The 26,881-nt window shown below is 37.6% G+C and overlaps 2 protein-coding genes across 4 annotated transcripts in view; one reads left to right on the forward strand and one right to left on the reverse strand.

Moving 5' to 3' along the window:
- The window catches only part of LOC113502096 (neurogenic protein big brain), a 79,599-nt gene extending 66,100 nt beyond the window's left edge, over positions 1-13,499 (forward strand). The window contains exons 3-6 of the mRNA XM_026883477.1: positions 11,164-11,371; positions 12,471-12,814; positions 12,907-13,145; positions 13,258-13,499. Of these exons, the coding sequence (XP_026739278.1) occupies positions 11,164-11,371; positions 12,471-12,814; positions 12,907-13,145; positions 13,258-13,499 (1,033 nt within the window). The remainder of the gene's footprint in view (positions 1-11,163; positions 11,372-12,470; positions 12,815-12,906; positions 13,146-13,257) is intronic.
- Positions 13,500-15,193: 1,694 nt separating this feature from the next.
- LOC113501762 (atlastin-like) overlaps positions 15,194-26,881 on the reverse strand; it is a 14,568-nt gene continuing 2,880 nt past the window's right edge. The window contains exons 1-13 of one of the 3 annotated variants that reach the window (XM_026882989.1): positions 23,279-23,415; positions 21,410-21,636; positions 21,016-21,165; positions 20,587-20,742; positions 19,913-20,059; positions 19,420-19,555; positions 18,953-19,137; positions 18,459-18,680; positions 17,945-18,196; positions 17,440-17,685; positions 16,648-16,890; positions 16,001-16,273; positions 15,194-15,750 (exon numbers count right to left, since the gene is read on the reverse strand). In XM_026882989.1, the coding sequence (XP_026738790.1) occupies positions 15,670-15,750; positions 16,001-16,273; positions 16,648-16,890; positions 17,440-17,685; positions 17,945-18,196; positions 18,459-18,680; positions 18,953-19,137; positions 19,420-19,555; positions 19,913-20,059; positions 20,587-20,742; positions 21,016-21,165; positions 21,410-21,631 (2,313 nt within the window). In that variant the 5' untranslated portion in view covers positions 21,632-21,636; positions 23,279-23,415 and the 3' untranslated portion in view covers positions 15,194-15,669. Of the gene's footprint in view, positions 15,751-16,000; positions 16,274-16,647; positions 16,891-17,439; positions 17,686-17,944; positions 18,197-18,458; positions 18,681-18,952; positions 19,138-19,419; positions 19,556-19,912; positions 20,060-20,586; positions 20,743-21,015; positions 21,166-21,409; positions 21,637-23,278; positions 23,416-26,881 lie in introns of those variants that run through there. The other 2 variants (XM_026882991.1, XM_026882990.1) reach the window with 2 other exon arrangements.

Consider the following 26,881-nt stretch of genomic DNA (forward strand, 5'->3'; position numbering starts at 1 on the left):
ATTTCGATAAACAGTGCTAATAGATATTTTAATTAATCATCAATTTTCAACTCGAAAATTACTTTGTTTAAAACTAGTTTTCGAATTGAAAATTGATATGTTAAAATGAATAACGAAATTTCAAATTCACTCGATTTAATTTGTAATTGAATATTATGGAATATTTAGTTAATTTCAATCATAATCACTTTGGATTCCGATGGGAACTGCATTGAGTGAACTAATGAATGATTTTAAACGTTCATTTTGTTGACCCTCAAGTTGAACAGGATATTTCAATTAAGTTTCAATATTTCATTTGTTTGTTCCCATGCGGGCCGGGTGGCAGCTTAATGATGCAATAATATTCAGTAGTACCTACTGTCAATTTATTTATTTTAGGAATCAATTGTTGTTAGTTTAATATCCATTCCGCACAACAGATTAAATAGATATGTGATTGTCTGTTTGTGATGTTTTGTCTACTAGAATTGATTTATAGCAATATTTTATTAAATTAAGTATATTATGGTTAGAATTGAAACTAAACTCAATAAAGACGTTTTTTAATACTTTTTACTCTTATTAAAACTGGAAGAGTGACAAGAAGGCCCTAAATTCAGCATCATCATCACCATCTCCGCCCATAGCTGTCCACTGCTGGACATAGGCCTCTCCGTTCGTTCTCCAGCGCGACCGGTTCATTGATCAGGCACAAAATTGATTGACGTTTAATATTCAGTTCAGTCTCTATCCTATTAATATTAGAACCGCAAAAGTTTGTAAGTTTAGATGGATGTTTCTTACGCTTTCTCGCAAAAACCAATAAACGGATTTGGACGTAATAAGGTAGACGGATATTTTACAACTTGGATTAACACATAGGATAGATTTTATTCCAATATTATGTTCCCGTGGGATCCTTTCCGCTTTGTAGCAAGTTTCAACTATATCTTGAAAATATTTAAAGAGATCATTTGCCGCGTTTGTCTTTACGACTGTCCACTAGTTGAGCTACTCGTAATAAATCATCACGCCAGGGTTAACTTAACCCTCCAGTCTCGACCTACATTCTAGAGACAATCGATCTATTACTTTGGCAGCCGTAAAATGATGCATCACCTTACTGATATATTAATGCTGACTGTGCGATTTCAATATTGCTTTAAGATCAGTCTCAAAATCAAAAACGTTTGGTTAGTTTTAGTTTTATTCAGACTCTTACGAAACTGTGATATGACCCTTGCTGCGCGGTTCCAAAATGTTATTCTTATGAATTAAATAAAACCATTTTTTTAATTCTTTAAAAAATATAAAGCGGTCTTGTGTAGTAATACATTTTTATTTTTATTGATTTCTTCTTAATTTGTAATTTAAAAAGTTAACATTTCTACGGTAACATACACAGCTACACACCCTGAAATTATGTTAACGTAAAATAAGTTTTGTTTACGTACGACGTCGTTATTTTAGGCCAACATTAACAAAATTAAACAGTTGATACAAAAACACAACAACAAAATAATTACATTCGATTTCGTAAAATACGATTTAAATAGTGGTACGAAGAGGAACATTTCTAGATAAAAAATCTGATTTGTTAAGTATCCCGACTCCTCTTTAAATATTACTTCGCTAAATTAAACATTACGGTATGATTAACCTCTGCTAATGTAAAATCATCGAATGAAGTATTTCGACAAACGGACAAAGTCAGCCAATATTTTTATTGAAGCTCTTTCAATTGGAATATTACAAAAAGAGGATTTAATCTCAAATCGAGCTGGAGAAAACTGGTGATATTATTTTGTGCCAAAAGTTCCGTACCTTCTACACGAAAATTTTTGTTTTTATTATTTATGTAATTAAATGTGGTTGAATTTTATCTGTTTGGCACAGATCCTTAAAATGAAAGGAAAGTGTATTACGTAAGCACCTGCTTAAGTGAAAAAGTTAAAAGTAGTAAAGTTTCGCGCGCTTTGCTACCTTCATGTTTCTTTCACCGCAAAATGGGGTTCAGCACGAATTAAAAGTATTTTAAACTGTGTCATATTACTTCGGCTGCAAAATTCTGATATTGTATAATCCGATCGATACATAAAGGTATTTTTGTTGTTGGAAAATATTAATCGATAAATCGATGGGAGAATTTAAAAATGAGGTAGAGTTACCCAAAAAGTTTATATACTTTTTAAATTCTAGTGTATTGATCCCGATCAATTGATATACTAATTACTTAGTCCCGCCTCCAAGCACAAGACCTAAAAACTAGCCTTAGGTTAATCCTTTTTTCTTGGCCAAGAGGAATTGTAACTGAAATTAAAATGATATTTATTCTCTTATAATAAAGTATAATTGAAAGAAATAAAGTAAGCTTGCTGTCAACTGTACAGTCAACACAGAGTCAACATTATTACTTCTACTATCACCTTTAATTTAAGACAATAAGATTGCTTTTCGCAAAACATAAATACGCTATCACGCTCATGTCATGCGGTTCACCGTTCTTTCGTCCGTATCGTGCCAAACCGTAATTAAAAGAAGGAAATTAAGGGGTTTTAGCAATAAAAGTCTAGCCTTGATGGTATATATATAATATAGGTATGTATGTATATGTTCGGAGCTTTAATGAGTTATAAAAGAGAATGGATACTTGAGGCGTAGACGGTACTTCACACATCCCTTAAGATGTTGAAAGCCAGCCTTGTAGTCGGTTCTTATGAGCTTTAATTACTGTAACCATATTGTGTTCCAAAAGTAAACCATGTGCTTACGTCACAAGCAAGTAATGTGTTCCTAAACGTTTAGGTCATCGTAACGTAATATACTATTTTTTTTTTAATTGAAAACTTTGAATGTCCAATATTACAAATTCCAATTTTATTCTTTAAAAAAACTTAAGAAGGTAATTTCCTTTTTAAAAGTGTAGTTCTATTTTACAGGCGAAACTCGACAAAGAACAAAAAAGTACAAACGTGACTAGAGAATTCTGATATTCCATTCCCTTTGACTATGGATAAAGACCGAAGTATACTCCTGAAGTATCTCTTTTTCCATCACACTCACGTTTTTCGAAAAGAACAGAATACAGACACGTAATAAATCGAGATGTGTTCATTGGATGCATAAAACGAAACAAATAGGAGTCTGTAAAACTTTATACACGGTGTCCTACCAATACCTCTTAAAATGAGACTGTTGCCGTGTGGAAAAGGGACATCGCTCTATACCACGTATACGCTATCCCGCTTGCAGAATACCAACAGTCTAAGTTGTAGAGTTCGTGGTACCGCCTCAGTTCAGAGGATCGCTGAACTACAAAGTAACATTCTATTTACAAAGGAAAAGCTTCAACAAGTTTTAATTCAGTTCCCCAATAAATAGCTGCCGTATAGATTACACTCATTGAGATGCATTGAGATGGAAACTCATTTTAATTCTCCTTGATAATAACGAACAGCAAGTTCTGCTTACTAAAAGTAAAAAGGAACTTTAATTAAAATCTAACTGCTTTATAGAAATATTTTGTCTTTTTTTATTATAGTCAGAATACTAGGAGCAAAACACAGCCCTATGTTATGCACAAATATATTCGCCGTTCCTCCGAGTATATTAAAAGTGGGGTATATAAGATACAAAACAATATCAAGCCCACAAAAATCATAACATTCATAACATACGCAAACACCATATGCGGCGGCTCCTCTGCTAACAATCTGACTAATGCGCGCGCAGACATTCGCAATAAAAACCCCATTCTCCGACACAATACACGTAAAAATACACTCCACATATTTCACCGTTTTCATACAACGATTATTCTGCCCATTCAAAATAAGTATAACGACCGCCTCATGAACTTTATGCCGACCAAATAAGGTCGAAATTGTTACAACAATTAACAGTCGCAGATTTCTATTGAATCGCGGTTCGCGGCTTCACACAACCCCGCGTGAGGACATGTGGTGCAAGGGTTAACTTAAGGGTTAAAACACTGTTGTTCTTTATGGTTTAGCAAAACAAAGGGCAAAGGGTAACAAGTTCGCGCCTACCGCCTGCTGAGCCCGTTGTGCTTTTTTTGCTAAAATCGGATTTATGATGGAAAAACATTTGATGTCTTCTTTGCGAGTATTTCTATTTATTTCAACTATATTTTGGGGTGACCTAACACTTGGATTTACTGCGGATACCCTAAATAAAAATTTCTCTCGCAGCTAATTATGTTTCAAGTGCTGAATAGTAAATCGAATCATTTCGTGCATTACACTTGATACGTTTAATGCTCTCATTTGTACCGCCGAACATTAAGTTCGACAATAGCTTTTCAAATTTACATTTTCAATAACTGTTTTCACTAAAATAGCTCTTGCGTAGGCGCGACAGGGATGAATTTGCAATAACATAATTGTGGTTAAAACTGTCAGATTATACAGTGCGGGATGACAAGTGCCACTTCAGGACAATTGAATTTTTAGCTAGCGATACCCTCTTAAATGTATTTTTTAACAAATGTCGCGGTAGATTATCTGTATAGAAAGTGATAGCGGTTTAATATCGCGGGGTGGTCGCCATACTGGGGCACTTTAAAAACTCATCCGTAAATTAAATGTAATTGTTCGCTTGTTAACTGCGCGAAGGGGAACATAGAGCTTTTTATTTATTTTTCTTATTGCTTTTTGGTTTGTAACAAACGATCCCGAATAGATTTATGTTAGTTCTAACGTGGGGAGTTACTTAGTGGAACATAATAAATATAATGATTGTGTGTTTTGATCAACATGGCACTGCTTCCTGATGATTTGAATGATCTACCTAATCAATTCTATGTTAAAGTTTATTTGAATATCTTCTTTTAAAAAACTTAGTTAAAACAGTGCCATTAATTAATTAAATAATAAAGTTAATCAACGAATGACATTTTAATGTACTTACACAGTAACCTCATACTTTACGGCTGTTTCGGCTCGAATTACCCGAGAAGGATTAATCAAATCACTTGTTTTATTACAATAATAATATTACGACTTTGTAAAGACTGCTCGTTAAATTGTGTGTCAGAAGAATCGTCCTTAAGAACATTGAAATAAAGGCGCAATCACTATAAAGGTATTAAGATTATCGCACCCGTATTTAATTACTGAAGGGATTCCTCATCGTTTTAAATAGGTAAAGTCTCAAACTGCACAAGTTTATTGTCTTACTATGTTAACTCCGCGTTAAATTGTGTTCATAACCCCGAAAATGACAGAAGAATCGACCTTAAGTGCATTGAAATAAAGGCGCAGTAAATATAAAGGTGTCAATTACCGCACCCGTATTTGATTAAGAATGAGATGCAAATAAAACACGCTCAAAATATCCATGCATCGAGCCAATACATGCTCTACAAGAATGTTTGTGTGCTGTTGCCGTACAAGGACTTTATTACGAAAGCTTTTTATTTCAATAAAAATAAATTAACAAAGTTTTTTAAAGCAAAAGCAGTTTCTGCAGTTTTATGTGTACGCGGCAATTACCAGCGCCTGTACTGACGCCAAGATGTTTGTCTTCTGAATTCTTAATGCGTTCTACGCCATGCTACGAAAACATTAAGAATATAACGAAGTTTTCTGCTATTCTATTTTTTTGTTCTAGACAGAGTAAATTGAATGAATTCGCTGTTTTACTATTTCAATATCGTACCTCCAACTCTACATTAATGAAATTTGTAACAATAAATTCTACATTAAAGAAACCTTTAAATACTAAAACGTGCAAGTGCTTTATCATTGCGATATACAAAAAAATGCATTTATTATACCATAAATCATTTTTTGCATCAAAAAATCGCCTGCATTTGTTAAACTAATAAGCCCATTGTCCTGTAGTGATAGGCAAATATCCACTAATCCGAAAAAAAGCAGAGTTCGCGTTCGTCCGTTCGCGACATAAGGTGTGAATGTTCACCAATTTACTGGCCATTGACAACAAATATAAAAGATTTGCCCCTCGGCCGCAGCGTAGCCCACTTGACCCTAACCGGCGCATAAATTATGCATAATCATCGGCAGATATCGAATGCGGGGACAGAATTATGGTTATGTCATGTTGGTAAGCATTAAATCCTGCGTTTATTGTCACTTGTAGTCGGTGTTATAGTTTCGGTAGTATTGTTTATTTGATTACAGAATGTTGGTATTCTTTATAAACGTTATCATGTATACCGAATATACCGATTGCGTTTAATGAAAATACGTGTATTACATATGTATAAGAAAAATATTTGCTGTGATGGTAGAAAGCATCCTGGACTTCCGATATCCTGTCAGGCGAAACCGCGCGCTTGTGTGAAGGATTGCAACGCATTGCCATACACCGACACAAAAACGCGGATGACGTAGCACGGCGGTTCAGGTTTAGTCAGTGAAAGTCTGACGCTACCCATTTTCTCCCCCGAGGGAGTAGGTGTCCATGAGGATTCCCCCGTCTAAACAAAAGAAAAAAAAAGAAAAAAGGCGAAACCGCGCGCTAAAGTAGTTAGCTTACAAAAAGTATTTCTAACGTTTTTACCACAACTAAACTCCCATTTACAAATAAACTTAGATACACATCGAAATCAGTTCACTTTTAATCGTTTTATCGGGCACAAGATCTTTCCTTTTCCCCCAAAAACTTTTTTACGCATATACATGAATGACAAATGATTTCGCAAACATTCGGGGCTCCGGGATAAAGACATAATCGTGTAACAAGCATTAGAAACGATGTTAGAATTTGTTCAAAGATATTATCTAACGCAGGTGCAGGGTTTTGCATATCAGACTCCGTGTATTATTCGACTAAGCTGCTATCAAATGTTTTCAAATCGGTTGCTTTGCGATCGAAGCTTGAGTTATAAATGTTTTAGTGGTTCATTCATTATATTTAATAGTGTATTATCTGTTTGCATTAGATCAGTCTGTATTTAAAATGGTAAGTATTAAAAATTTATTATGATTATATTATATATCTCTCCGATTAGAGGGGCATCCTCCATAGGTGGCAAAAAGTCAATTTTAAATGGCGTTATAACAATAAAGCTTCAAAGTTTTTTTAAGACGATGGTTAATCTGCAAATTAATCATCATTATTATCCATTTCTTTAGTTACAATTTCCATTTCTAACAGTCTTTCAGCCAAGAACAGAAAATATCAAACATACTAATAAGTGACCTGGCTATGTAACAAAACACTACAGTAATTACAGGAATATAAAATGAGACCGTTCGTCTAATTTCCCGCGTTTCCTCGCCGTGGGTGCGCGGTGGGCGGCGCGCCCGTCGCACTTTTCATTCTAATTAAAAACCGCTAAATTGTTTTCAGTCTCGGCCTCCTTTCATTCAATAATGAGTCAACGCTTCGAATAATGAAGCATACGTATTATTGTGTACTTAAATGTTGTTCTTGATCGAGGTTGACCACAAATCGAATTCAGTCTCTAAGATTAACTAAGCTTTTAAACTAATTTTTTTGTGCTTTGCAATATAGAACACAAAAATGTGACCTTTCCCGGTTAATTTTTGCAAGTTCAACAACAATATATGCTAGAAAGATGACAAAAAATGTGTAGATCGATGAGGTTGTAATAAATAACAGTGGGCTTAACCTTTCATAGTGCACAGGTGTGCAGAAATATCCGACCGTCCCTTTTAAGATCTTTTCAAATACCTATACATATACATCCATGATGTAAGTAAGTACGTTGAAAAGATTGATGAATAAAATAAACAGATTCTGATCTGATGAAATATAGAATTCTGGAAGATTATAAAAATCTTAAACACAAATTGTTTTTCTACGTAGTTAATACACAATTCGTCTCCCGATCCAAGTAGGTAGAGTTTTACCATGATTAAAATGATCTTAAAACAACTCATTTTGACCTTTCGTTGCATAACATCGCTATTCAGTTGCTCGCTTTTAGTTAAAGCCGACTATTTTAAGTTTGGTTGTAAATTGGGGTCAGTAGACTCAGTTGTAAGTGGGACGGGCGTTGGGCAGTGATGTGGTCACTGTAATGTGGTACAGCGAGCGAGTTGGGACTCCGGCTCGCTTCCACTCTCCTCCCCACAATAGCTATTGAATCGCCCGTCAGATACCACTCAATGGACTAGGCATAGAATGTTACTGACAGTCGTGATATGCTGTTGTATTTACTTATGTAATTGTGATATTGTTGCTAACGTTTCATAAGCGCCCGTTGTAGGCCTGCTAGAAATAAAAACATTTTGATTTTGATGGTTTTTCAATTTCTTTGTAGTTATCTCAAACTGGTGTTTTTAACTTTTTGTCTATCCTCTTTGGTTGTGCTACTGCAGCACTGGTGGAAATTTTGTGTTTGTATAAATTATTTATTACTTTTAGCTTTTCGCCCGCAGCTTCGCCCGCGTCGAGGTCGGTTATATCGCGTTTCCAAGAGATCTCTTCAAAAGTCCAGGATAAAAACTATCTTATGTTCTTTCTCAAGGTCAACTCTATGTCTGTACCAAATTTCATTAAAATCAGTTCAGTGGTTAAGACGTGAAAGCTTAACAAACAGAGTTACTTTCGCATTTATAATATAAGTAGGGATGATTTGTTCCTAACGCATTTTCTAGCTTAAGAATGATTCTTCGTAAGTATAATTTCCCGTGTAGCTTAAAAATAGCAGAATGGATTCTATTCTGTTATAGAGCGATATTATTCTTGTATAATTTATTCTTGTATAACAATTTTTTATTCTGGCAAATAAATGATTGTATAGAATTCATTTTTTATAGCGCAAGGCATTTATCTCGAACTATTTTCAATATCCCGGTCGAATATAATTAATCCCTGTTGGCAAGGCGCTGAGTGATGTATCGAATTCGGATATTTACTGGAATACGCATGTGTACGTCTGCGGTTTTGTAACAAAATACTCTACAGAGTGGTTCATATTTGCTTATATGCTTGTTAATAATAATACATTGAATTTGAAAATACAATAAACGTCGTGTAACCAAAAACATCTACTATAAGTAACTTAAACCTCCATGCTTTCCTACATGCTAAGGGAAAACAAACGCACATGTTTCTTCAATATTACAATTCATGATAATTTAACTCATTTAAAGAGCACAGGGCACATCCCTAATTATTAGTGTAGTAGGATAAATGATGACAGTTTGGCTCGCGTCATCGCGTCAGTTGCAGCCGGCGCGCCCGGCCCGGGCTATCCCTAAGACCCTCGCTGACTTGTTGACCCCGTTGACAGCTGCCAGTCTTTATTGGGTGACTGCTGACCGATCTAACCTCTTCCAATGTCACTGGTCATCCTATTACTCATATATTTAAAAGTCTGCGTTAAAAACGCGCCGGTGCGGAGCCCGCGTATTTTTTTATCTAACCTTTTTTTACAAAACTGTTTTATACAATTTTATTTTCCTTATCACTGTCGCAACCTCAGAACATCCACTGACCTAGGACTTATCTTTATCCAACCACCCTTCTTCTTGTCTCTGTAGAGTTAATATTTGTAACGAAATTAGTGTTTTAATAATAATTAATTGAGGCGCACTAGACCAAAAATTTCAAAACATAGAGAGGCCTCGAAGAACGCCTTTGGCCAACAGTAGAATCTGACATAAGCTATTATGTACAAATAACTAAGAGCAAAAATGACACAAAATATACATAACTAGCTGTTGCCCGCGACTTCGTCCCTGTGGGTAGAAGATATAAGTTATGATTTATACCTGCCCTGATTTTTTCACATTTTCCATTGTATCTTCGCTCCTATTAGTCACAGCATGATGGTTTGTAGCCTAAAGCCTTCCGCGATGAATAGTATATTCAACACAAAAATATTTTTTCAATTTGGACCAGTAGTTCCTGAGATTAGCGCGTTCAAACAAACAAACAAACAAACAAACTCTTCAGGTTTATATATTAGTATAGATTATGTTCGATGTCTATATCTACAGCGTGCTTGTTCGGAGACCTGCAACGCATCGAGCAAATCCCAGTCTTAGCTGATGTTTATGTGATAGCCGTAATAAAGGGGAGGATATTGCTAATTCGCTGTAATATCTATAATTTACAAAAATATTATCGCCTTATCTAATTAACCTAGATTTCGTTTTAAGAGTTTCTTAGTTGACGGAAGTTTTGCCTTCTGCATGTAAGGAAGCATAACTTCATTTATTTTTACTAAGAAATTTTGTGTTTTAAGAGTCCCTAATTGATTTCTAAAACAGTTTTCTTGTTGATAAGTAGCTTCTGCGGTTACTGTACCTACGAACTTTCGCTAAGCGCAATTTGAATTATTTTAAATTTATTTTGATATTTGTTCTATTCTAAAAGCTGGTCTTCTTATTGATGAATTCTGTAACTTAAAATCGTCAAGTAAGTTCCTCAGGGTTAATAGATAAAACGAAGTCGCCTTTTTACCCCTTACGTCTAATAATAATTAAAGGCCATGACTTCGATCTCGTATATATATAGTCTGGCATTTTATAAAGAGCCAAACCTCAGACTATAATCAATATTCACACCTCCGCGCTTCACTTCGTCAAATGGCGGATTGCTTTTGAATTCTCCATTATACATTGAATTATTCAAATTGAAACCCGTTCGTTTGTCAGTACCGGCCATTTTAAACGGAATATCTAAACTGGGAAGCGGAACTAAGTTGCGTCGCCGTTTATGTAGGGAATATGTAACGTTTGTGTGTAAGTGATAAGTCGTCAGTTCAAGCAAAATGTAAGCATAGATAGGACATAACATATTTGGGCAGAACTTAAGATAAAGAGAGGGAAACAACCAGGGCCTTTTTTAGGTATATAGTTGAATTACTAAAATAACGATCACTTAACCTTGCCATACATACGTATGCCACGTTCAAAAATTATTTACCATCTAATATACAATGTGTAAATCTCTGATGCGATTGATTTCATCGATCATTAAATTAAATTTTGCTCCTCACAAAAATTGATGAAAAGAAGCTATAGAGCAGCCAGATACCTTATCCCTAGTCTGGGACAGAAGGGAATGCCTAAATATGCTACTTTAAGGCTACCAATGGCAACTTATAATAGACATCTTGATTTCAAAATTCACCTTTTCACGAAGTTTTGACATTTACAATAAACAGCCCAATCAATATCTAACTTTATATTTATTAACTTATGGTATCTTTTTCAGTGTGAGCGTGCCGGGCTACGCGGGCGGGCTGTCGGCGTCGCTGCCGGGCGGCGGCGGCGTGCCGGGCGCGGCCTGGGAGCGGCTGGGCGCCGAGCTGGTGCTCTCGGGGCTGGTGGCCGCCGCGCACTTCGCAGCCATGGAAAGGCGCTGGTCGGGCGCCGCGCCGGCATTGCTCGGAGCTGCTTATTGCGCTGCTAGTTTTGTCTCGGTTAGTATTTTTTTTAATTAAGTATAGAGAACCCTCGCGGCAGGATAAAAAGAGGTGGCCAGACGAACTCGATTCCTTTGCGCAGAGCTGGCCATAGACCGAGACTGTTGGAAGGAGGGAAGGGAGGTTGGCTTGATGTGGGACGCTAATGGCTGATAAGTAAAGTAGGTTTAGATTGCAAGGTAGCCAAGTTGTGTATGTTACTGCTAATGACCACTGGGAACTTCATGTTGCGTACGTTGTACGTTCAAGGTACTACAATCGAGCCTTTTTGATAAAAAGAATATTCGAGTCCCTTAACCACAAATATTTGAATAAACGCTAAATTACTTTTTTAGTTTATTTATTCCCATTACATTACTATTACGTTAAGCGTGACTTTCTCCATTAAACAATCGTGTATGTTGACTTTATCTCTAATTAATTTTGTACTCCAATGACGCCCAAGTTTCTGGTCTGATAACATTACGTGCAACTGGTAGTACGACAGCCAAGTTTCGGTCTAGAATTAAGTTAGGACTAAAATTGTTTGTTAAAGACGTTCAAAGTTTATCTCAAATTAACTTGTCTGCATGTCGAGTAAGTGCTTAAATCTACTTTAACTTTCTACTGTAACACGTACATAACCTGTTTAAATTCAAATATATAAGCCTAAAACTCTCAAATACCTACATAATAAAGCAAATCACATCAATGTATTAAATTGAAATAAAGATTGCGGACACGGCGATATCTCGTACCCGAGCGAGCATAGGATAGTATCGCGAGGTCTTGTATTGTTTGCAGTCCGTACCTTTATGTAGAAGGCATTATTGCGAGCGCCGCTACCTGCCTTTTGTAAAGGAATCCTTAAAGACAGCTGCTCATTGTAGGCATCTGTCTGACCAGAACAAAGTGAGTACGCGAAAAAATAGCTACCTACGCAATATACAAAGCATTGAAATGTCTGCTCGAAACAAATTCCAGTAGAGGTTTTCTAAAGGTTTATCCGAATTTTACGTTACTACAATTGAAACAGGATACTTTCGATTACAATATCACTTGTAAAAATTGGTAGGTGGGATCGACGTATTTGTAATTGTCAAATTATTATTTCCAGATGCCTTCCCTGAACCCCGCGCGCTCGCTGGGCCCCTCTTTCGTGCTGTCGCGCTGGGAGAGTCACTGGGTGTGCTGGGTGGGCGGCGTGGGCGGCGGCGTGGCGTGCGCGCTGCTGCACGAGTGGGGGGGGCGGCGCGGCCCGCGCGGGGGCTCCTCGCTCGCCTCCTCGCCGCGGGACCTGGACGAGCTGGACAAGCCCACCTTCCCCTCGCACCACCACTACCGCCACGCCCCCACTTACTGCGCCGCTGCGCCTCGCCCGGACACCGCTGAGCCTCTGTACTCCGGAACTAAGTCGCTGTACTGCCGCTCGCCTCCTCCTGCGCGTCATGGATTGCACAGGTAAACTTAAACTTTTTGAAAATGAAAATATGACACTATTGACAGTTGAATGAAACAAGATCATATTTAAATTAATATCTTATTTTTTACAGGTCTCAGTCCGTGTACAGCAAGGGCAGTTCAGCTACGAGTGGTGCCGCGAGTGCAGCCGCGAGCGGAGTGGCTAGCAGCGCGGCGAGCGCGGGCCCGCTGGTGACTGCGCAGTCGCTGGTGCTGCGCCCGCCGGCACACGCACACGCGCACCTCTCGCTTGCCCACAACCAGAACACACACAACGCACAAAGAGATCCGCCTTATGGCACTGCAAATGGAGTCCGACCGGGACCTGCCGGTATGTACAACCTTCATCAAAAGGTGACCTGATTCCTTTATTCTAACAATTATTTTTCAAACCTACGTTACATAGTTAAAACTGTATTGATTTTCGTTCTTTTGTCTCACAGGTGCAGCAGTAAGTGAGCGGCGTGAGTCAGTGTACAGTGGTAGCGGGGCAGGCACGGGCACGGTGGGCAGCGTGGGCGGCGGCGCGGGGGGCGCGCGCGCGGGCGACGCGTACGGCACGTACCGCGCGCACGCGCCGCACGGCCACGCCTACCGCGCCACGCACGCGGCTCACGGCGCGCACGCCACGCACGCCGCGCACTCGCCGCACACGTCGCCGCACGCGCTGCCGGACCACTACTAGCGACGCGCCGAGCAGCACAACATCGCGCTGCTCTTCGACGTGTAAGCTGTCCCCGCGTGTCCGTGTGTCCGCGTGGCCAGCCTCGTGTTGCTACCCGCGGCAACAGTTCTGAGACGCGCTCCATGAGTGCCGAACAATATCCTAGTTACAATTTCTAAGTACGTTTTTGTACTCCCCGAGTGAAGTACGTTCGACTTTTATATAGACATGTTACCCTATATGTACCTTCTGAGAATGTATTTTACCATATAACCTGATAAGGTGCGTGCTAAAGTGTACCTAAGTAATATCTAGATGAAGTGTTTGTGACAACAACTGTTTTAAAGTAGCCCGTTGTGCATTACCTATAAATGTTTCCTAAGTATATGACATGATAAAACTGTTTCAAACCAACATTACATTTTAGGACATCAATCATTTTTCATAGTTTTAGTGTCGTTTGAATAAAAAAACAATTTTGGTTAGTGATTGAGTGAAATGATATGCATATAAACCTAACTAAATAAATTATGGACTATAAATAGGTAAATAAATAAAGAAATATTTGAATGGCCTACTAACTGTTGATTCGAGACTAAATCATGTCATGTTAAATTTTCTCCATATTGTATAAAGAGTTTTTAATGTACCTAATTCAGCCAGGATTGTCTTATTAAAGACATTACTTACTTATATAAATTGTTTATGTATCATCAGATGTTGAAAAAAAAACAATTTTAATTAGGGTGCCTTGACATTAAAAGTATTTTAACCGTGAGTTAAAATCTACTATTTAAATCTGGGCTCAAAAACCTTTGGATGTTAAACTGATAACCGATATGGCTCGTTTGGCTGAGCGGACCAAAACATTGCCAAAATGAGTTAATTATTAAGAAACTAAATAAATTATAGATTTAATGTGCCATATTCTAAAATAATACTTCATTTTTGACATTGTTGTAAAAATACTGTTAAAAGCTAATTACATTCTAGCAAACGTTGAAAGACTTAATAGTTTAGATTATCGTAATAAATTAATTAAATGTAAATAAATTATTGTATAGTTAGAAGTAGATCTTTTCAAATATTGCCAAAATGAACTAACATTTTCCTTATCGAATAATGTAATGGGTCTCATTAATTGTAATATCATATCTTATGTATATCGATTTTAATGTTACTCAAGTACTCTTAAATAAAGTGTTATCATAACTTGAATAATTGATCATATTGAAACAATAAGATGGTCCTACGTCTTGCTTAGACAATGACTATCCCCAGCCTGAGTAAAAATTTCCTGCTTTTACAAACTAACTAACGTCAAAATTGTCATAATAAGTGACATTATTGTGGTCGTACCCCCCCCCCCCTTATTATTAAGTTCATCAGGCGTCCCGCAACAAATGGTCACGATATATGTACGCCATCCATCTCATTGTTCGTGAATTTTAAAACACTGAATTTCTATGTAAAACTGTATGAAACTATGCAATTTCTTAAATAAACTTATATAATCAGGTTTACTGACATTTTGTAAATAATTTTGAAATAAATTCACTTACAAGTTGTTTGTTTGTTTAACTTTATTTTTCGAATTTTGTGTGGAGAATGGGTATTTTTGAGTTGGTCTACAGGAATCTGCTGTGGATGTCAGTTTATTAGGATGTATTGCGACAATTTAGAACCAAAATATAAAGTTAAAAAAAAATACAATTTAATCCAAAATACGATTTATTACGACAAAAATACAATAAAAAACCGAAATGAGTTGAAAATTGTGACAGCACCGTAAGAAGATGATTTCTACTATATAATCTAAAACATTATATTATAAATCGCACCAATACTCCATTAATATAATCACTATATTATGCACAAAAAATGAGATTACGACACAAATATGTAACACCAAAGCAAGGCCAGCCCCTACCAAGTGACATAACGAAAATCGATAAAATCTATAAAAAAACATTCAAAAGCATAGAAATGATATTTTGATTCGAAAAGTCACGTGACTTTGACATATGGTGTCCATACATTCAAGCGGTTACTTTTGACGTCATCAACTATCGAAATGTCACTTGGTAAGGAGGGCTGGACACAAAACACATTTGATTATTATAATTATCATAAAAAAATAAAGGAGTATAGGTTATCACATTAATCTTTTTTTTAACTGTTATAATATTATTTAGTTTTCAACCGGCAAACCAAGCTCACGCATAATTGCAAGTAGAGGACTCCGGTAGTTTTGGTAGGCGGCATCGATTTTCTGTAAGGAAACATAAAACATATTTAATTACTGATCTTAAATGGCCATTTGTGTTTATGTATTTGTCAATGAACCGAAAACGATATCCAAATTAAATTAATAATAAAAACCGTATCACTCGCAATACTATATCGACAGGTCGATCTACCGGTCACCGGTGACCTACAGGTAGGTTTCTAGACCAAACGACCGTTCCTATTTATCCCTGATATTCAATATTTAAGGACTTGTTATAATTAAAAAAACTTACGCTCAACAGTCGGTCATAATACTCGTCATCACCAAAATCATCCCCGCGTCTCTTGCTCATGAACTCGCTGATGGCTGCGCGCCGAGACTTGGTGTGGAACAGCGGCAGTCCCGCCAACAGCTTCACAATAAACGGAGCAATGAAGATGGAGACCAGGGACGGCTGGCTGTGCTTGTCCATTTTTGTAGTGTAAACATTGAACGCCTGCTCCAAAGCTTGGTTGTTGTTGAACTCGTTAACTCGAACCAGTTCGGTGTAGCGGTCGTCCAGAATCTGGAAGATGATTAATCATGAAATTTTATTTAACTCGTAGTGTGGATTTGACTGACAAAATCAGAAAGGTTTAGAAGACAGAACAGACTCTAGTTGTGCGGTCCAAAAATGTAATTTCAATGGAGAAAAACCGAAAAGAAACTCCATAAAAAACATTCCATCCATTGTCGATTCAAATATAAGTGTCTGCGAATTCATGGTGAACCTTTTTACTGAGCTAAGATACGGATATTTTTTGAATCCGCACAGCACAACGCGGCCTTTACCAAGGTTAACCATGGCGGAGTGTTTTAAGAACATATGTGTAAAATATACACCCACGCCATGATCTTTAGGTCAGGCCGAAATACAACGATTTGGAAACAAAGACTTACTCCTTCAAGCTTTTTCCCGAAGTCATCATTTTCGCATTCAGTCCTGCTAGCCAGGAACTGCCTGATAGCGGCCTGCTTGGCCTCGGCGTGCAAATTCTTCAGAGCGCGAGGGTGGAAGCAGCAGGCCTGCGGGCCCCACGCCGTCGAGATGTAGTTGTCGTACTTGTACTCAGCGACCTGCATCGCCATGCGGTTGCTGTTCATGTTCTGCTTCTCGAAGTCCAGGAAGCAGCATTCGATTTCCTGTGTGACGATATTTGGAATAAGGAAAATTGATCAGATTTATCGGAATCATCTTTGAATCACAGAATTTGAACAATCCGGCAATTAAAATTATACACAAATAAACATTCAAAACAACACTTAGAGAACATCGTTTAACATGATAGCTCATGTGCACGACCGACATCACTATATTAAAATATTTCTCTTAAATCTGCTGTACCGTCAATACCTCAACCTTCTCTTAACATTGCAAAGCCTCGCAGCTCTTGAAGACACAATTCGCAACGTATTGCACCTAGTTCGATAGTTCCGCATCATATTAATGCGGACAACATCACATACATTGTTCTGAACCCAAAGTAAGTTGCTAAAGCACTTGTATTATGGAATTCAGATACAACGAAGGTACCACAAAAAACCTAGACCCGAGACAATGTAGAAATGTAAAATTTTACATTGACCGGACCGGGGATCAAACCCGGGACCTCAGAGCTAGTGACACCTTGAAACCGGTGCGTACGCCACTCGACCACGGAGGTCGTCATATAAGAGGGTAAAGTAACGTACTTCTGTAAGTGACTCCAGATATTCATCCTCTCCGTAGTTCGACGGCCTGTTCCTCTTGTTGAGGAAGTGTTCCGCGGCAGCGTCCTGCGACCGCTTGTGGTTGGCGGCGAGCCGGTCGCTGCTGGTCCCCGCCACGTCCACGCGCAGCTTCATGCTCGTCACGTACTGCTCGCGGGCCTCCATCACCGCCGAGCGGTTGTTCTGCGCGTTGATGTTGCATAGGTGCTCGTACAGGCTTTCTAGCGTCTGCAAACAGAATGTGCCTTTTTAATGCCTTTTTTTAATTTACTAATCGGAATAAAACGGAAAAAATATAAGATAACACAAAGCGAAAAGATTTTTGATTTGTTCATTACGTTATATGTTTTGATTATGTAAAAGACGTTATATTTTACTCTCCTCTATAAAAGTCTAGAATTTTTAGGTATATTCCTTAATATCGCAAAAAATACCATAAGCCAAAAACTAAACTAACTAAAAGAGCGATGATGTAAAGGTCACTTACCAGCAATAGCCCAGTTCGTTCATCATCTTCTTCCACCTCAGCCACGTCCCTCGCGGAGTCGAACTGCGTGAGCGCTACGCCGACCGCTTCGTCGTTCAGACTTTTCAGATCCAACGGGTGCAGGCACAGGAAGGCCTGGACCTCGCACACGCCACCGATCGTATCTTCGTAAGCCTTCTTAGCGTTCGCCAATGTATCCCGAACTTTTGCGTCGTTGGTCCATGTGTACAGTGGGAGACAAGCCTCCAGCTCCTGAAAAGTAGTTAGTATCTTTCTCTTGAAACTTGTCAATTTATTGATAAAACAAATTGTTTCACTATAGTAAAACATCAAATCTATTGTTTACAAAAGTGACTTAGGAGATTCGTCAAAAATAATATAACAAAGAATTTGTAATTAATAAATCATTCATCTTTCAGAGAGTAATTAAAGTAGACCTCAAATTGTGTACGATAAAACCTATCAATTGATTCTTCTAATTAAGCTAGTAACGGCAGAACTGAAAAGATTATACCTTAATGAGTTTATTGAGATGTTCGTCAATATCCTCTGGAGCTCCGAGCTTCTTCTTCCCGCTGTACAAGTCGAGTGCGGCGGCGCGGGCCTGCTGGTGGCAGTCGTGCAGCGCGCGCCGCGTCACGCTGACGTCCGCGCGCACGCAGCGCTCCTCCATGCGGGACTCGTACAGCTCGCGAGCCTCGCGTACCGCCGCGTTCAGGCAGGCGTCTGCTGTCGCCTGTAGCAAGGACATGGGGATTTAGAAAGAACGAAAAGAGAGCGCAATGTTGGCGAGTTTGTGTCGCCGTTTCTTCTCTCACAGCAAAAAAAACTAGGAAGCGAAATAATGTAATGTAAACTAGGAAGTTGAGTAATGAAAAAGTGCTAAATTGAATAATTTAAACATAATCTTATGCTAGAAGAAGGACAGAACCCAACCGTATGGTACAATTTCCTTATTCAAGATCTGATTTACAAAACGACATGTAATTGTCAGTAATAATTCCGTACCTTAAAAATGGTGACAGCCTCCGGCATTCCATCGCTGTTGAAGATGTCCACGTATCTTTGGAAGTAGTCGAGCAGGTCCTTCGCCCGCACTCGACCACCGTTGATCAGTTTTGGTGATAGTTTACTGGGATCGAACAGCGAAGGCACTAACTCCAGGAGGGCTAGTCGGAATTTCTCTGTGACATCTAAAAGAGAAAAGGCACAAATTATAGATATCTTATTTTTTATCTTTAATTTTGATCCTAGAAGTGTTCTGTCGACTGAAACAGATGTTTCGTGTCAGTTCTACTATTGTAACTAGACAATTGATAAAGTTAGTTATGTACATTTTACATAAATAATGGATAAACAACATTCAGTCAGTGATGACACAATGACGAGTTGGGGTGTTTCTCCTATACACACATTGAAATGGAACTTAGGACCATCAAACTTAGGAAAAGAAGAATTGAACTCCAAGTACTCACCACGTACACATCCGTTGAAGGTTTTCCTGCCGACGTCGAGGCCGGGGTGCGGCATCAGGAAGCACTTGACCTCGTCGAAGCACGAGCGGATGTGCTCCCGGACCTCACGCAATTGAGGCTTTTGGTTGCTTCTGGACTAAAAAATTAAATAACCTCATGTTTAAGAATAATTTTATACATATACAAACATAACTTCCGTATTAACGAAGATATTTCTAGTGTTGCGATGGTTTAAAAAAAATTCAAGTCCCATACACAACGATAACAAAGCATTCGTGGACCACACAATTGCTTATCGTACGCGGTACCTAATTAAACCACGCGTCGCTTAGTAATATGTAAAATGTAAATATTGTTTTCTATAAAGAATCCTATCCAAATTACATATTAGTCGTCTAGGAGCATTTTTTTGTATTTTCAAACCTAAGTATATTTCATAAATGACGTGAACAAAAAATTTACAGAACTTTACTAGATATAAAGAGCAACTTACCTCAAGTCTTCTGTCAAGCAGTTCTTTTCCCCCAGCGAAACCATGAGCATGTTCGTAGTCGCTCATCCAGTCGCGCACGAGGAACATCAGAGTTTGGAACGCCTTGCCGTCACCGTCACACGCCAGTCGACCGTATTCAGTGAATAACTGAACAGAAGATAATATGCTATTAGTAAAGTCTCAGCAATATACCGATATACGATCAACACGCCAAGTCGAAGGCGTCGAGGCAACTCGAGTTTGATCCTAAGGAATGCACCAAATTATTGGTTTTGGATTGTGTATAAATATCACATCCTCCGTGTTTAGGACGGCGAATAAAGTGTCCTGAATCTGATCTCTCTCCGGTTTTGTCGGATGTTTATCGATCGGACTTTAAGAGTAAGGGAACGAGTAGCACACAAGACCGATTGCAATCGCAAGCTGGCTGGTGTCTTGCGACACTAGACGCCATGGCAAAAATCGGTCAGAACATTATTATTATTATTTCAGTGACAGGTGCGAATTTAATCTATGTATTCTAGATACCAAAATCATCACTATTTATCTCGACTCTACTTAACTTTTCGGGAAACTTAGGTGTTAATGTTATACATCACTACACATACACTACGATCTATAGTTTCATATTCGTCGGTCACCGGTAGCCGGAGCGTTCAGCCTTGAGTTCTAACCTGTAAATGTTGTAGGTCATCCTCCTTGATATTCCCGGACAGGTTGTAGATCTGGACGGACGAGATGAGCGTAGAGAGAGCGAAGATGGTGGAGTTCTCCGCGATGGTGGTCTCCGTGTCGAACGTGCCTTGAGTGTCCATCAGAAGTACTGCAACCTGGTATTACAAGCTTGAGATAACTTTTTGCTCCTAAGTAGATATATCTGGTTTTAAACCTTATTGAAATGCTGTTGGTTTTATGTATTAATGCAGGTAAGAAAATATATGTTGCACGTAATGTGGGATCTTTCAATCAAATTTTAGGTTTAATGACTAATTAGGTCTATAACAGAAATAAGGAAATTAACAAAGTACTCCATCTAATATTTTCATTAATCCAATCAATCATCAATTGCTTTCTTCAACTTTAATCATGTTATCTTTGCCTACCTTTTCTCCAGTCCGCTCCAAAGTGGCCAGAATAGGTTCTGACCAGAGATGGATGCCGGTAGTGTCGCGCTCGCAACCTCCTCGCCAGTGGAAGCCTTCGAGGGGCTGGTCCTCCTTACCTAACCAGTCTCCAGCCAACTGACTTGAACGCTGCAATGCAACAAGTATGTTTATTATTAAACATGTCACAATGTTTCTGGAAAAACCCAAGGATGTCTTCTTTTAGTGCTGAACCAAACGAAGGCTGAAAAAAATAGACTAATTCACTAAACTTGTTTTAAAAAATCATACAAATTCACGATGAAGTTATTTAAAACACTTTACTTCATCAGGTATGACTCCAAAGATTCTAGCTTGCTTCTACACACCGGATATGCACATTAAAAACACTCACCGGGGCGTTTAGGTATCGTAAGAAGAAGTCAAGGATGAAGGACTTGCCGCCCCTGTATGCGCCGGCAACGCTGACGACGACCACCGAGCGGTCGCGGACGTCATCTCGAAGGAGGATGTCCCGCAGCGCCTCTACGTCTACCTGGTAGCGCTCCGAGCCCGACCCCAGGGTCACCACCTGCACACCACGACCGGCCGAACCCATAGCTGATGCTGACGACATTTTGCCTAAAAGATTTAAATAATCGAAAGTTCAGATCGGGTTTTCTTTAGAATAAAATGAATTGAAATCATGTACTCTGTAAATATTATAAAATAGACGTTAAAAAAGGATAGATATTATGACTTTCACACGTTATTTTACAAGCTAACTGGAGTGGATATTTTCTAACTGGCTACCAAGAAACATCAAAACAAACTCAGGGGTCATAGCCCCTTTTGAAGTCTAGACAATGTGATTCTCCATAATGAGTAAATAAGTGCAGTGTTTTCTCCGGGACCGGAATTTGGAAGAAAAAGCCAGATCCATCTTAACAAGCTCGTGCCATCAAGCGCCACGTACACGCCTCTTTCGTTTCAGTATTGTTGTTAAAAGAACCTGCACTTTGGTCTAAATTGTTAGATAATTATTTGTTTATTTTTTAAATACTATTATTTAGAATTATTTTCCATTAAAAGCAATGATAACATTAATTCGAATCAATTTTACATCCACAATCCTCAGAGTTCATACAGTCTATTAACCTTTTTGGATAACTCCTACCGTTTCAGTAATAAAAGTGCAAGGCTAGATTTTTATTTACAAAATACTAATCACGTAAACAGTTTTATCTCTTGTTAAACGTTACTATAGCTGCTTTGGGCAAAACGCCCGGTCTGTTGTTTACTTTATCCAACACACCAATGTTTAGGAAATATATTGAATAGAGTTTAATTTTAGATCCAATTTATAAAAATAACCGAAAAGTAACTACATACTAAGTTTAAAAACCACTTTCTGTTGAAATTTATATTTTAATCAAGAGAGAAACTGTGCCTACTATCTTGTAAACAAACCTAATCAAAGTCTATAAGATAATGTCAGATACATTCACGAACTGTTTGTAGCTATTCCGTACCTACACCGTTTTACTTCAGGAACACCATGTACGTTAAAGCATTCAGTACCCAGAGGACAAAGGATCTTCGGTCGGAAATACGTTTTCCTTTAACGTATTTAGGTATAACTGCACTAAGACTGAGAAATTATACTGTATTGTATGCTATATGGAATATGCATTTATCTTTATTCGTATCCACGTAAGAACCGAGAGTGATGTTCAGCAAGGTACCGGCTTAGGTCGAGTTGATTGATTGATCCACGAAAATTAACAGGACTATGTATCATTTTTCTGATGCACTATTTGGTTTGCTGTTGGCAACATCGGCTCCGGCCTGTCTGGCTGTTGCCGGCGCGGTTGCATTGGCGAGGCAACAGCAATCTTAAGTATGGAATATTATTATGCGGCAATCTTATCTGTTATAGGATTCCACAATATAAGTGCGAATATTGATAGTCAAGATAAATAATTATACAATTCCGATAAATTACCTAATCATTTTTGTTTTCAAACTAACTGTCTCCAAATTACTTTTTTAAAATACAATATATAGTTAAGTAAGTAAGTAAGTAAAGAGATTTAGGAAAAAGAAAAAATAATAGATGCGTGTGAAGTGAGAATTGTCCTTGACTATTGAAAAATGTATGTTAATTCAATTCATATTAACGTTTACAAAAATAATTATATTTACAGTTGAAAATTATTCCAAACTAGGTACTAAAAACACAAAAAAAAACACAAGCAGAAAACCATTTTCATAATTTACTTACGTGAGATATTGAAAAAAAAAACAATCAAATAATAGCAATCACTGAAAACTATTTATTATTTAACGTAAACTTCCAAAAGTTTCACCAAACACTTATAAAATTTGAGGATATGTCGAACGCTACCTTTCCTTATTGCAAATTAACGAAGGTACTGAAAATCTGCAGTGTATATATACGCGAATCATTCATCGTTTGAACAAAATCCTGCTAGCCAATACACTATTTAATATTTGCGACCTTACGTTCATACGAATAGAGTCCAAATTAATATATCCGCGAATGCGATTTATTGCGTTAAGTAGTGCAATATTTGTCATATATAAATAGAACATACAATAATATGATAGCGGGCTTTTTGAGTAAATGTTGCCATGTTGGTAATTCCTACTATTTGAGATTAAATGCTAAATAAGTATATTAAATAAATAAAAATGTTATTGTTTTGAATATTAATTTCATGCAATCAGTAAAGCTGTCATTGTATCGATAAATTCTTTAGTATCTATGCGTAAGCATTTAAAGTTTAGGAATTCTCACTTCTACAAAAGATCAAAACACTAGCAGAACTATATAAATTTGAGGAATAATGGTCAAATATTATTATGTAATATAAGTGCTCTCAAGATACATTAAGATATTGGTCCATATCATAATATCCACCCTTTTTTCAGAAATAGATAATATTTTTTAAATAAATTAATCTAAATAATAGTAGTAGTCTGGTAGAGAGTTGAATCGGAGCATGGCAACTCCGGCACTGGGACGCATGAGTCGGTAGTTCCCCGAGTATCGCGATAAACTTCGGCGTATCGTCAAGAGATTAACAGACAAACGAATAACACTTGTATTTATATTTTTTAACACAGAGAATTAATCTGAATTAAAATAACAAATTTATAAATTGGTAAAGCGAACAATAAACATACCGTTAGAACTATACTATCCTACAGTACAATGTCATATAATTTGTAACTACAGAATCTTCGTCATGTGGATTTGTTATTATGTCAAATATTTATCCCACTTTATCCATGACTTAATACGAAATACCTAAATAAATTATTTATACTTACACATCACATAAGTACATAGCAATAAACGCAAAGCACATGTTAACTAAGTACTTAACCCTAGAAAGATAGTCTGCGTAAAATTGACGCATGCATTCTTGAAATATTGCTCTCTCTTTCTAAATAGCGCGAATCCGTCGCTGTGCGTTTAGGACATCTCAGTCGCCGCTTGGAGCTCCCGTGAGGCGTGCTTGTCAATGCGGTAAGTGTCACTGATTTTGAACTATAACGACCGCGTGAGTCAAAATGACGCATGATTATCTTTTACGTGACTTTTAAGATTTAACTCATACGATAATTATATTGTTATTTCATGTTCTACTTACGTGATAACTTATTATATATATATTTTCTTGTTATAGATATCGTGACTAATATATAATAAAATGGGTAGTTCTTTAGACGATGAGCATATCCTCTCTGCTCTTCTGCAAAGCGATGACGAGCTTGTTGGTGAGGATTCTGACAGTGAAATATCAGATCACGTAAGTGAAGATGACGTCCAGAGCGATACAGAAGAAGCGTTTATAGATGAGGTACATGAAGTGCAGCCAACGTCAAGCGGTAGTGAAATATTAGACGAACAAAATGTTATTGAACAACCAGGTTCTTCATTGGCTTCTAACAAAATCTTGACCTTGCCACAGAGGACTATTAGAGGTAAGAATAAACATTGTTGGTCAACTTCAAAGTCCACGAGGCGTAGCCGAGTCTCTGCACTGAACATTGTCAGATCTCAAAGAGGTCCGACGCGTATGTGCCGCAATATATATGACCCACTTTTATGCTTCAAACTATTTTTTACTGATGAGATAATTTCGGAAATTGTAAAATGGACAAATGCTGAGATATCATTGAAACGTCGGGAATCTATGACAGGTGCTACATTTCGTGACACGAATGAAGATGAAATCTATGCTTTCTTTGGTATTCTGGTAATGACAGCAGTGAGAAAAGATAACCACATGTCACAGATGACCTCTTTGATCGATCTTTGTCAATGGTGTACGTCTCTGTAATGAGTCGTGATCGTTTTGATTTTTTGATACGATGTCTTAGAATGGATGACAAAAGTATACGGCCCACACTTCGAGAAAACGATGTATTTACTCCTGTTAGAAAAATATGGGATCTCTTTATCCATCAGTGCATACAAAATTACACTCCAGGGCTCATTTGACCATAGATGAACAGTTACTTGGTTTTAGAGGACGGTGTCCGTTTTAGGATGTATATCCCAAACAAGCCAAGTAAGTATGGAATAAAAATCCTCATGATGTGTGACAGTGGTACAAAGTATATGATAAATGGAATGCCTTATTTGGGAAGAGGAACACAGACCAACGGAGTACCACTCGGTGAATACTACGTGAAGGAGTTATCAAAGCCTGTGCACGGTAGTTGTCGTATATTACGTGTGACAATTGGTTCACCTCAATCCCTTTGGCAAAAAACTTACTACAAGAACCGTATAAGTTAACCATTGTGGGAACCGTGCGATCAAACAAACGCGAGATACCGGGAAGTACTGAAAACAGTCGCTCCAGGCCAGTGGGAACATCGATGTTTTGTTTTGACGGACCCCTTACTCTCGTCTCATATAAACCGAAGCCAGCTAAGATGGTATACTTATTATCATCTTGTGATGAGGATGCTTCTATCAACGAAAGTACCGGTAAACCGCAAATGGTTATGTATTATAATCAAACTAAAGGCGGAGTGGACACGCTAGACCAAATGTGTTCTGTGATGACCTGCAGTAGGAAGACGAATAGGTGGCCTATGGCATTATTGTACGGAATGATAAACATTGCCTGCATAAATTCTTTTATTATATACAGCCATAATGTCAGTAGCAAGGGAGAAAAGGTTTCAAAGTCGCCAAAAAATTTATGAGAAACCTTTACATGAGCCTGACGTCATCGTTTATGCGTAAGCGTTTAGAAGCTCCTACTTTGAAGAGATATTTGCGCGATAATATCTCTAATATTTTGCCAAATGAAGTGCCTGGTACATCAGATGACAGTACTGAAGAGCCAGTAACGAAAAAACGTACTTACTGTACTTACTGCCCCTCTAAAATAGGCGAAAGGCAAATGCATCGTGCAAAAAATGCAAAAAAAGTTATTTGTCGAGAGCATAATATTGATATGTGCCAAAGTTGTTTCTGACTGACTAATAAGTATAATTTGTTTCTATTATGTATAAGTTAAGCTAATTACTTATTTTATAATACAACATGACTGTTTTTAAAGTACAAAATAAGTTTATTTTGTAAAAGAGAGAATGTTTAAAAGTTTTGTTACTTTATAGAAGAAATTTTGAGTTTTTGTTTTTTTTTAATAAATAAATAAACATAAATAAATAGTTTGTTGAATTTATTATTAGTATGTAAGTGTAAATATAATAAAACTTAATATCTATTCAAATTAATAAATAAACCTCGATATACAGACCGATAAAACACATGCGTCAATTTTACGCATGATTATCTTTAACGTACGTCACAATATGATTATCTTTCTAGGGTTAA

The sequence above is a fragment of the Trichoplusia ni genome, chromosome 16, assembly GCF_003590095.1.
Source record: "Trichoplusia ni isolate ovarian cell line Hi5 chromosome 16, tn1, whole genome shotgun sequence".
Classification (NCBI taxonomy): Eukaryota; Metazoa; Arthropoda; class Insecta; order Lepidoptera; family Noctuidae; genus Trichoplusia; species Trichoplusia ni.